Below are 10185 nucleotides of genomic sequence, written 5' to 3'. Positions count from 1 at the left end.
AGTCACTTACCAAGTACCTGCATGCAGACCAATGCCTAGCCAGTTTCTGAGCAATGAAAGTCAGCCCCCCTACACGTATACCAGCCCTGTTCTTCCCCTACCTGAGCTTTTATTTCTGAGCATGACATTGTATCATACGGAATATCCCTGTGGCCAGTTTGGGTCGGTTATTCTGTTTCTGCGCTCCCAGGGGAGCAGAGTGAGAAAAAGAAATCCTTGAGGCTGTGCGAGTAGCGTTCTGCAACAGCCAAAACATTGGAGCATTGCCAGCGCTGGTTTAGTCACAAATCCAAAACAAAGCCCCGGACAGGCAGCTATGAAGAAAACTAACTCCTTCCTGGCACATCAGAGACTTCTGAGGAAGGGGACTTGTTTCATGTCTTCATCAGTGAGAGCTGGTTAATTGTTCTGTTTGGACCCAGAGCACGGCCTTTGCAAGCAGCTCGGCTTGCTGTCTTGCTTTCAAAACTCCGGCTAGAAGGTGGTAGCGGGATTTTAATGATGTCCTGGGCACATTTGCAGCTGCTCTTTGGAATAGCAGAGCAATTCAGGCAATAGCAAAGGTGGCTGGAATCGCCTCCAGTTTGATTTCTAATGGCTTTAAGCAGCGCTGAATTTACACTGCAGTTGAAACCGCTTCTGTAGGTGACTGGGGGAAACTTAAAAAAGGCTGCAGGGGAGATCAAAGTCACACAGCCTTTGCTATCTCATTTCAGTAGCGCTCTTTAACAGTCAGGATGTGTAACGCTGGTGGATAGAGGGCAAAAGTGAAGCGATTCCCAAGGTGTGTGATGTACGCAGCTATAGGGAGGTGCTGCTGCTCCTGTGGCTTCTGTTAGAAGAGCAAAGTAAGGAATTACCTGCCGAGGGTAACTTGCCAAATGTTACTAAAAGATTTTTGCAGAGGAGGAAGAGAAAAACCTTAAGAGGTTTCTGGAAATGTATCTAAATATTTTCCTGGCACTGCAGTTTCATAGAAAATAGGTTTGGGACTGAAGTTATGGAAAGGTTTGAATGCAGAAGCAACACAATCTTTGGTACTTGGTATTGAGGAATATTTTTGTTCTCTCTTCTGAAATGAGGGTAACCAAGATTTCATTCTATTTTTTTTTTTTTCCCTAGCACTGGTAGCCTGTTAATGCTAGTCAGGTTTAAGTTGCGGTACCTCATGTGCTACATTCCTTCATGGAAAAGCACGCTTAGTTATAACATTGCTAACTGAAAAGTGTATGTTTCAGCGTGCAGTGAAATATCTCTTGAATACAGAGTATTTATAGAAAGGGAGGGATGTGAAGTACATCTGAGTATCTTTGCAATAGGTCACTTGATCTTAGGGTGCCAGGTGGTGCAGGTTAGGTGTGGGCGTGCTCATTGCTCTATTTGCTGTAATTTCCGTGTAGGACACTATTGGTACACTGGCATACTCTCAGCGCTACGTGTATTTTATTTCCTGGAGAAGCTGACATTCACCTGCAGTACAGCAGTTTCATGATAGGATGAACAAAGAAACATTGCCGTGGCAAATGAGCTGCTGTACAAAATTAACCAGAGGAAGGGTATCTCATTTCACTTGGGGAGTATCTCAGCCTCATTGGTTACCTTCCTGAATTTCCATGCTTCTAGTGTTATTTTGTTACTGAATATCATTGGAAGATTAAAAGTCATGCCTTGATTTGATATTCCAGAAAGAAAAATAATGTTAATTTCACTGTTTCTGTTGTGAATGTGTGTAGGATAGCTTTTTTGCCTCATTTTGTTTTAATTTGTCTGGTTTTTTGTTTTTTTTTTTTTTTTAGGCGAGACGATCTCTTTTAAGGTAGATGGAGAAGGATTCCTAAATCAGGCAAAAGTGATTTGAGGCTGGTGTAATACCTGTTTGTAACAGAAAAGCTTATTTGAAACTTCATAGCTACAAAGTTGACAGTGTCCCTTTAAATGTTTCTTTAAATCATAGAATTTTGTTCAAATATATCTTCCCTCACGTTACTTGTTTTACACAGCATTATATGGAACAATTCCTAAGCTTCGGTTCGCTGCGCAAAATAATGGGTTCACTTCCTTTTTAAGCAGGACAAAAGGAACAAGCTGTTGAATGGTATAAGAAGGGAATTGAAGAACTGGAAAAAGGAATAGCTGTCTTAGTTATTGGTCAAGGTAAGCCAGTTTTGGGTTTTGTGGGAAAGATTTGCATTATTGATTAATTCTGGTTTATGGCTTCCTCAAAGAGAGGAACCAATATTGCTAAATACAGTAGGTGCTAGGAACAGTCTGCTGTATGAATTCATACGGGTGTATTTCTTGTTTCAGCTGTAGGTGAACACTGGTCCATTTCTCTGTGCTACCTTAACATTCTGGTCTATAATATATGGGACTCCTAGTCCAAATATTCTTGGCTTGTACAAAGTCATAAGAAGTTTATGAAAATAAGTCTTAAGTAAAATACCTGATTCCTGAATATTTTGGCATTCCCATTATGAGTTTGGATTTGGTTTTCCAAAGCTGACAGTTGTGGATTAGTTCATGTCTTCACTTATTGTCATTTGGAATGGCCTAATGTTGTATTTCTGGATAGCTTATGCCAAAACACCTGAATGCTTCCAACACAGAAAGAAAGTCTATGTATATGGAAACATTTTAAGCTGTAGTCTAGAAGCAGATATGCACCATGGAGAAGTAGCTGTAGTGAAGGACTCAGTAAGAATCTCTGTCCTCAAAATAAGTATATTAAATAAAAAAAAAAAAGAAAAGAAAAACAAAATGTAAGACTGCTTTGCCAGACTGCTGTTTTGTTTCTCAGGTATACTTAGAAATGTTTGTGAACAGTATATGCTGACATTTTTCTTATCCAACAGCACCAGTGGCATTTGATACAACCTAAATTGCAAAATTGGGAGGGCTTGACTTGAACAGACATCACTTTTAAAGTGGTGATATCACTGCCTCTAATTCTATGCCTTTTGAAATGTAAAGGGACACGGTCAACTGAATTTAAGTCTCTTAGTTTTGTCAAAATGAATTATTTTGAATTATACTTGCCTCTCAGTCACTTTTCAAGCTTTTTAAAAATCTTATTTATATGACTGCTGTTTAGAAAAATGTAGTGAAAAGGAGCATATATTAGGTCAGCATGAAGTATCAGAGAATAGGTTCCCACCTCTTTACAAGCGGTATTGTAAAAGAGACGGTGACAACTAACTTTAAAACTTTATTTAGTCAAACTAAATTTGATTAAATAAAAAGCTTCATTAGTTTTGCAGTGACGTTCCTTAGTGGAGGGGGTAGCTAAGGGGTGGGAGGGAGAAGAGGGATGGCTGGATGTCAGTATTGTAGCACTTTAAGAAGTTAATTTGCCAAATTGTGTTTTAACGTTGATTTTTCTTTGTAAGGTGATCAGTGTGAACGAGCTCGACGTCTGCAATCTAAAATGATGACAAATTTGGCAATGGCCAAGGATCGCTTGCAGCTTTTAGGTACCAGTTACAATTCATGACTTTGGAAAGTTTTTCATTACTTGCACAAGTTGATTTAATGCGTTCTTCTAAACTATGACTTGTGATTTTTAAAGTGAAGAAGTCATTCTCTGTGTAGGCTCTCTTAAGTTTGTTTTTTAGTTGAGTGTAAGTAATATTTTTCAATGCTGTTGAGTTTCGAAATTTCCTTAGAAAATAGGTGTAAAAGTCACTGAGAAGTCTTTTTACCATAGCATGCTTGACTTGTAAACTGGGGGAGTGTTGTAGATGTTGGAGTTAATTTAGGATTTCTGTGTCAGAACTGTAGTAGAACTTGTGATACATTGCTGATCATTAGTGATAAGTGCACCCTCTGTAAGTGTAATGTCTTATTCCTGTTAGTTCTGTTGTCACTTACATAAAAAAAATCCTGATTATTGGTATGTAACATAATAATAATTCTTCAGCATTACGTAGGCCATAAGGTTGTGAAACCCTAATTCTTGTAATCTTTTTCTGGTAGTGTTCTATTTAATGTCTAGCAGGTAAAATTACTTCTTTTCAGAAGCATAATGTTGCATAGTTTAGACTTTATTGAAATTAAGTGGTGTATATAAGCTCTTAATGGAGAGAGTAAAACAGGCAGTGTCGGCAGTGACATCTTACGGTGCATGATAAACAGAGAAAAGCCCTCCCTTCAACCCACAAATCCACAGCTTTGTGTGATGTATCCTCTACCTTGAGAATTTCGAAGGTGCATCCAGTTAAGTAAGTAGAGTGGAAATAAGGATATATATTGTTCTGTTAGGGAGAACTAACAGAAATACTGTTTAACTTGCACGTTTGTAGCTTTAATCTAGCACTGTGGTGTTCTCAGTTCTGCTAACGCCCTCTCCTAGCAGCATGTAGAGCTGTCAGGAAAACTAACTTTTTCTCTGCTTATACTTCGTGATTCTGTGCTTGTGAGTGGTGATTGTTGTGGTTGTCATAACATCCCTGCCAAAGTGGATTCTTCTGGTTCCTGTTGAGTTCCTGGTGTCCTTGGCTCTTTTTGTCAAGATACGGAAGGAATGTGGAATAAAGGAGGCTTGTCTGTAGAACCTTAGTATGTGCAGAAAATACACATTTTTTTCTTTTTTTCTTTTTTTTTTTTTTTTTGAAGAATAGAGTAGTTAAGTTGGAAGGTACCTCCAAAGATCATCATGTCCAACTGCCATTTTGCTTGTTAAGGTTAGGGCTGACTCCCAGAGGGTAACAAACTAAGCAACAAAAAAGTGAAAATGACTGCATGCCAGCAGTCTTCGATAAGGCAGGGCTTGTTGCTGACATCCTAAATGGCAAGAAACTGAGATTTGTTTAATTTGCTGTTCCCTGAACCTTGAAGTAATAATGTGTCAAATTTTGTGGGTAGTGCTTCACCCTGCCTTGAGTCATGGTAGTAGCACTTCTGAAGAAGAAGAGTTGCTCCCTTGCTGTGTTCTGATTGAGAGGATAAAATGGGTAAACTTTGCAGATGAACGTGAAGTCAGTTGAGGTCAAGCTGGTATCCTCATCTTTACTACCATAATGTCTGATCACATGCTATTTGTATTCTTCATTCAGTGTGCAGGTTGAAAGGGAAACAGTTAAAATAGGGTTTATTGCATAAGTTGGTGTCCAATATGATTTTTGATTTTTTATTTTTTTACTTTTACGTTATTTGAAGCTTAATACTTTGTTCGGCTTAGGTTCTTGTTCAGTTTGCACAAAGAATCTGCCTCAAGCAACGTACATGAGAGCAAACCTTGGATAGGAAGGAAAAAGTGAAGTCACCTGCCCTGTATGAAGGAAAAAGATGTTGTTTAGAGAGATTTTCCAATTAGCTTAAATCCCTACAGGCTTGATTGTTATAGAACTATTAGAGTTATACATGTTTTGATTTTACATGTCATTTCACATGGAATTTGTGGAAATTTAAGGTGATTTAGATTTGAATTGCATGTACAATTCTAAACATAGCTCTGAGCTTGCTACTTAGAGTAACAGATTACCTGGAAGCTTTCCAGTGGCACCTGGAGATGCCTGTGTAATGGAGCTAAACCTGAGGCTCTTGAGGCTCTTAAGGTTCGGTGAGGTGGTTTGCCCATGAACCCAATCAAGAAGATCAAGGAGTAAACTTTTTTCTCTTGTTATGGGGAATTTCCCTGTTTCTTAAGGGAATGGAATTCTTAATTCTGGTTTCTTAAGAGAATGGAATAGGTCTTTTTTTGCATTAGCTAGAAGGATCAGACAGGTTTAAAGTAGACAATCATGTCAAATATATCATCCTGTTTGATAGACAAAGATGTGATTGCAGGTTGCTTAAATGAAATTCCATTCAGTCAAGCTAAGTGACATTGATAATATATAGGAAGTGAAAATTACGTTGTATGGGTTATAAATGTCACTGAAAAGCGCTCAGTGTTTTGTCTTTCAAAGTGTGTTGGATCATCAGCGTAAGTTTAACTTACATGACACCGCTGATGGTAATGGTGGTCTTGGCTTTCCTAATTTAATCCCTGTTTCACCTTGCTTGTAAATTACTGTCTGGTGTTCTGTTCACTGAAAGCCGAAGGTACTCCAGGAAGGCTTCAGTGAACCTCAGGGTGACTCAGTCACGTTGGCAGTTCAGTGGCAGTGGTGAGTTCTGCTGCCTCTCAGGGGGCTTCCAAGTTCTACCACATGGAATTGGTGGGGGCCCTGGTTTTTGAGAGGGGTTTGGTGCACGGTGTTTTAAGAGACGTTAGCTGTGCAGTAATTAAGATGAGTAGAGAAATCCTGCTCTGATAGCCTTCACAGATCTGATTGCTCCTGGATGGCTGGTCACCCGTGTTAGAACTGTTATTTGTTTTCCACAGTCAATACACAAAACTCAGCGTTTTTTTGTTCCTAAAGACAGATAACCACAATGTCCAGCACAACACTACTCAGTTTTAAAGCTGTGTGCGTTTTGTACCATCCATGTTCTCCCATTTCAGAGAGATTTTCTTTGAGGGGACAGATTTTTGTCAGCACAAGTACATTTCAGTGTACTACGTGTAGCTTCAGGTGTTCTGCTTGAAAGATGTGTGGCATGTAACTCCAGTATCTTTCACCAATATCCTATTTGGTAATAATTCTGCCCAGGTATAGACATGAGCTTTAGTAGACACCTTGTGGGGCTCTTCCAGCTTTTTGGAGGTGCTGTTTTTGCTTTGGGCTTGTGTTAATGTGATAATGTTTTCTTTTACTAGAAACCAGTTACCTTGAACTCATTGCTAAACGTAATGTTGCATGAATAAGATGACAGCTGCAGTGGTGTTTATTTGCTACGATTATGCCAATGTTGTGTCATTAAGGAGAAATAATAAATGAGATTCTGTAAATGGTTATCCTTTTTTTCCCCCAATGTCTAGAGGCATAGGAAAAAAAAACATTGAAATGGAAGGTGATAGTATCCTATTAATTCCCTGGAATAATATTTAATAGCTCAATTTATTTATTCCAGAGGGCTCTGCAGCTACACTGCCTCTTAAGAGAAGTGATATAATTGCATTATGTCATTTTATGTGCAATAACAAAATTACATGCTAATATGTAATGTGATGGGAGGACACTGTGAATTGAAAGAGGACAACTTTTGGATTACTTTGTTGTTGTTGCAGTTTTGGAGCTCCTGACTATGTGCAACTATTTTGGATATAGCAATTGATAAGTGCAGTAAAACCCCAGTCTCAAATTGCATTTGAGATTGCATTGCAAATTGCATTGCAAATCTGAATTTGCATTGAAGCAAATGGGATCTCCTGAATTCCTGCCCAAGCCAATTGATTTCGTTATGTTTACTCACTAGAGCTTTTTTCATACAGTTGAGAAAATAAACCCTGGGTGCCTGTACTAATCTGAAGTTTGGGTTTTCATACTTGCCTGTGGTTGCTAACCTTTCACTCTAAACTACGTGTCGTTCATTTTGGATGTTATTATTTGGATATTATCTTTTAAACTACTGGATATGAAGGTACTTCTTGGGAAAGCTGCGGTGTGAGTGATCTGCAAACAGGCGAAAGAAGAAAAAAATGAAACAGTCTGGGAAGAGAACTGTAATAGATGAAGAAGCAGATTTAAGGAAGTGGTTTTGCTTGCTGGTTCTATGCTTGGCAAGCTCTGAATGGCAGTCCTCCCTCCAGTCAGGGCTTTTACGTTCTTGGGTGTGAACTTTTTCAGTAGAATTCAGCTTCTTCTGCAGTATGTTCTTTGATGTTGCCAGAGGACCTCCCTCCTCTACTTGGCCACCTGTTTTCCTGCACCTTGCTGACAAAGTGTGCCTTGCAACCTTACCAATGGTGTTTTGTTTTTACAAAAAGGGATGGGGTGGGTGCAAAATACAGGTGGGAGATCTTGTAATGGAGCTCAAAAGTAAGGCCTAGGGTGGGTTGTGGTTTGTTTTTTTTTTTTTTTTCCAACTCTAGTGGTAAAAGCAGGATTGGTGAGCTACACAGAACAAATAGACCCGAGACTTAACTCTTGTTGCAGTGTGGTTTGCAGCCTTGTACCTCTCTGATTTATGCTTTGGCTAGTTTATCGTGAGTTCAAGTTCATTTCTTTTTCCTTAATCTTTAGTCTTTTAAATCTTGTATTCAGATGTTTTTGAAGTTAATCCTCTTAGAGAGCACAGCTTGCATGACAATTTTATTGACTTTCTTTTTCAATTATATTTCTAAATAGAAATCTTTAAAGACATCTTTATCTTGTCTATATGGTGTTTTTCTTGAATAAATGAGGTTTCTGTAAAATGTAGATTGGCTATTACTACTTCAGTGAAACATTTAATATGCAGAAAAATGACAGCTGCAAGGAGTCTTCAAAAGTAAGACTGTGGGGAGGACTTTGAGAAACAGGTTATCAACACAAATCTTAGTAAATGAAATTGAATTAATCCTGATCACAGCTTGTGGCAAGTAACTACAGTCACTAAACTGGAAAGATTGTTTTAATGAACTCAGCCGTAAATGACTAGTTTTTAAGCAGTTTTTGGTCACGTACATGCTGACATAATTTTCTTGCAACTTTGCTAAACATGCGGAATAGATAGAAATGCTCCTTTTAGCTTTAACCCTATATTAAGTGTAACAAAGCAGAAGCTGACATTTGTGTGTTGGACATACATAAGTTTTCTTGGTTCATTTTTGGTTTTTGTTTGTTTATTTTGTCCTTTTTCCTCCCTTCCCCTCTGTCTGTTATGTAGAGAAGCTGCAGGCAGATTTGCAAATTTCCAAGCCGCAAATGGAAGTCTATAATGACAGTACTAACCTGGCATGCCGCAATGGACATCTCCAGTCAGGTGGGTTTGGTTTTACCAGCACCTAACTATTAAGGGGATGTTTTTCAGTTTCTGGTGTACTACAAGGAAAAATATGCTATGCTGTGTGTTGGCCCCTCAAACTTTAAAAAAAAATGTTTTAATATTTCTGTTTTTGTAAAGGCTTTGCATAAAATACATCCCATCCTTTCTATGGCTTTGACAACACTGTTTTATTTTGTAGTTTGAAGTTCTGTCTTAAAGTGACTGTACTTGTTTCCTATTCATTAAATCAAATATTAGAATCCAAAACTACTTACAAAGACCACGTTTTAGAAAATGATTTCTCATGTTATATACTTAAAGGAATTAAACCTGTTAGAAAGTGTCAAAAATCAATGTAGGATATATAGGCTATATAGTTTGCCTACATAAGCAGTTCTTCCTTTATGATATTGTGAGAGTGAACGTGCATTTGCGTCAAGTTTCTTTACATTTCAGGGACTTTTAAGCTGGCAAAGTGATACGCAGTTAAAAACAAAGGGGAAAAATTCTTGTGCTAGAAGGATGTTTTTATCCTTTCCCAGAAGACTATACCAGGAATGTTAAAATATCAGAAGTAAATCTCTGTCTATGTACAAGGAGTGAAGTTACTGTGAAGTTTCTGAATTGTCTTCAAGGAATATTTTAAGCCAGCAGTAAGCTATTGTCACATCCATGATCTCAACTGATAATTTGTACAGTAGACCATAACATAATGAGATTAAGTACAATAGCGAGCTAAGAAGCAACAGAATTCACAAAGCTCGTCTATTGAGTGAAGAGTAGTATTCAGGTTTTAAAGTAATTAAACTTGAAGCTTAGTGTAAACCACATGTTTGGTTTTTTTTTATTATTATTTTCAGCACCATTCCTAGTTCTCAAGTCTTCTTAGTGTTTGCTTTGATTCTTTCTGATGTATGAGGAGTTAAACTAGTGGAACTATGTATGCAGTAATATAAAGGTGCTTAACAAAACATGGTATTTTTGTCAAAACGGCATTTGTAGAAAAGATGTAGCAAAAATGGTTCTTTGTTGTAAGTTTCTACGTAGACCCTACATAGATTGAACTTGAGAACACTTCAGTTTAAATGATCCGATACAACTCCTTTACTTTTACCAGGTTGGCTAAAGATCAAATACATGCATACACACAAACGTTGATAACATGCTTCATCTCATTCAATATGAACAGCTTTTCTTAAAACTCATTCCTTCTGATTTTTTGTACCTTTTTCTCAACATCATCTCAGAACAGGGTGCTGCAGAAGAAGGTCAGCCTGAACTTTCTTTCCTCTTAAAACTGTTACTTCAGTTACTTCAATTTGTCGGGAAAAAGCATTAGTATCTGCTGGAAATGAAGAAACAGTTTGCCTATTGTTGGTTTTGGAAAAGCTACAG

General features: G+C 37.9%; 1 protein-coding gene across 5 annotated transcripts in view; it reads left to right on the top strand.

Annotated features, from left to right (window-relative positions):
• The window catches only part of SPAST (spastin), a 37219-nt gene that overhangs the window by 1986 nt on the left and 25048 nt on the right, over nucleotides 1-10185 (top strand). Inside the window, exons 2-4 of one of the 5 annotated variants that reach the window (XM_080584340.1) lie at nucleotides 2071-2154; nucleotides 3387-3470; nucleotides 8692-8787. In XM_080584340.1, the coding sequence (XP_080440466.1) occupies nucleotides 2071-2154; nucleotides 3387-3470; nucleotides 8692-8787 (264 nt within the window). Of the gene's footprint in view, nucleotides 1-2067; nucleotides 2155-3386; nucleotides 3471-8691; nucleotides 8788-10185 lie in introns of all 5 variants that reach the window. The other 4 variants (XM_080584339.1, XM_080584342.1, XM_080584341.1 and 1 more) reach the window with 4 other exon arrangements.

Source organism: Anser brachyrhynchus, assembly GCF_964034855.1.
Source record: "Anser brachyrhynchus genome assembly, chromosome: 3".
NCBI classification, from domain to species: domain Eukaryota; kingdom Metazoa; phylum Chordata; class Aves; order Anseriformes; family Anatidae; genus Anser; species Anser brachyrhynchus.
This window is presented reverse-complemented; position numbering and strand designations above follow the sequence as displayed.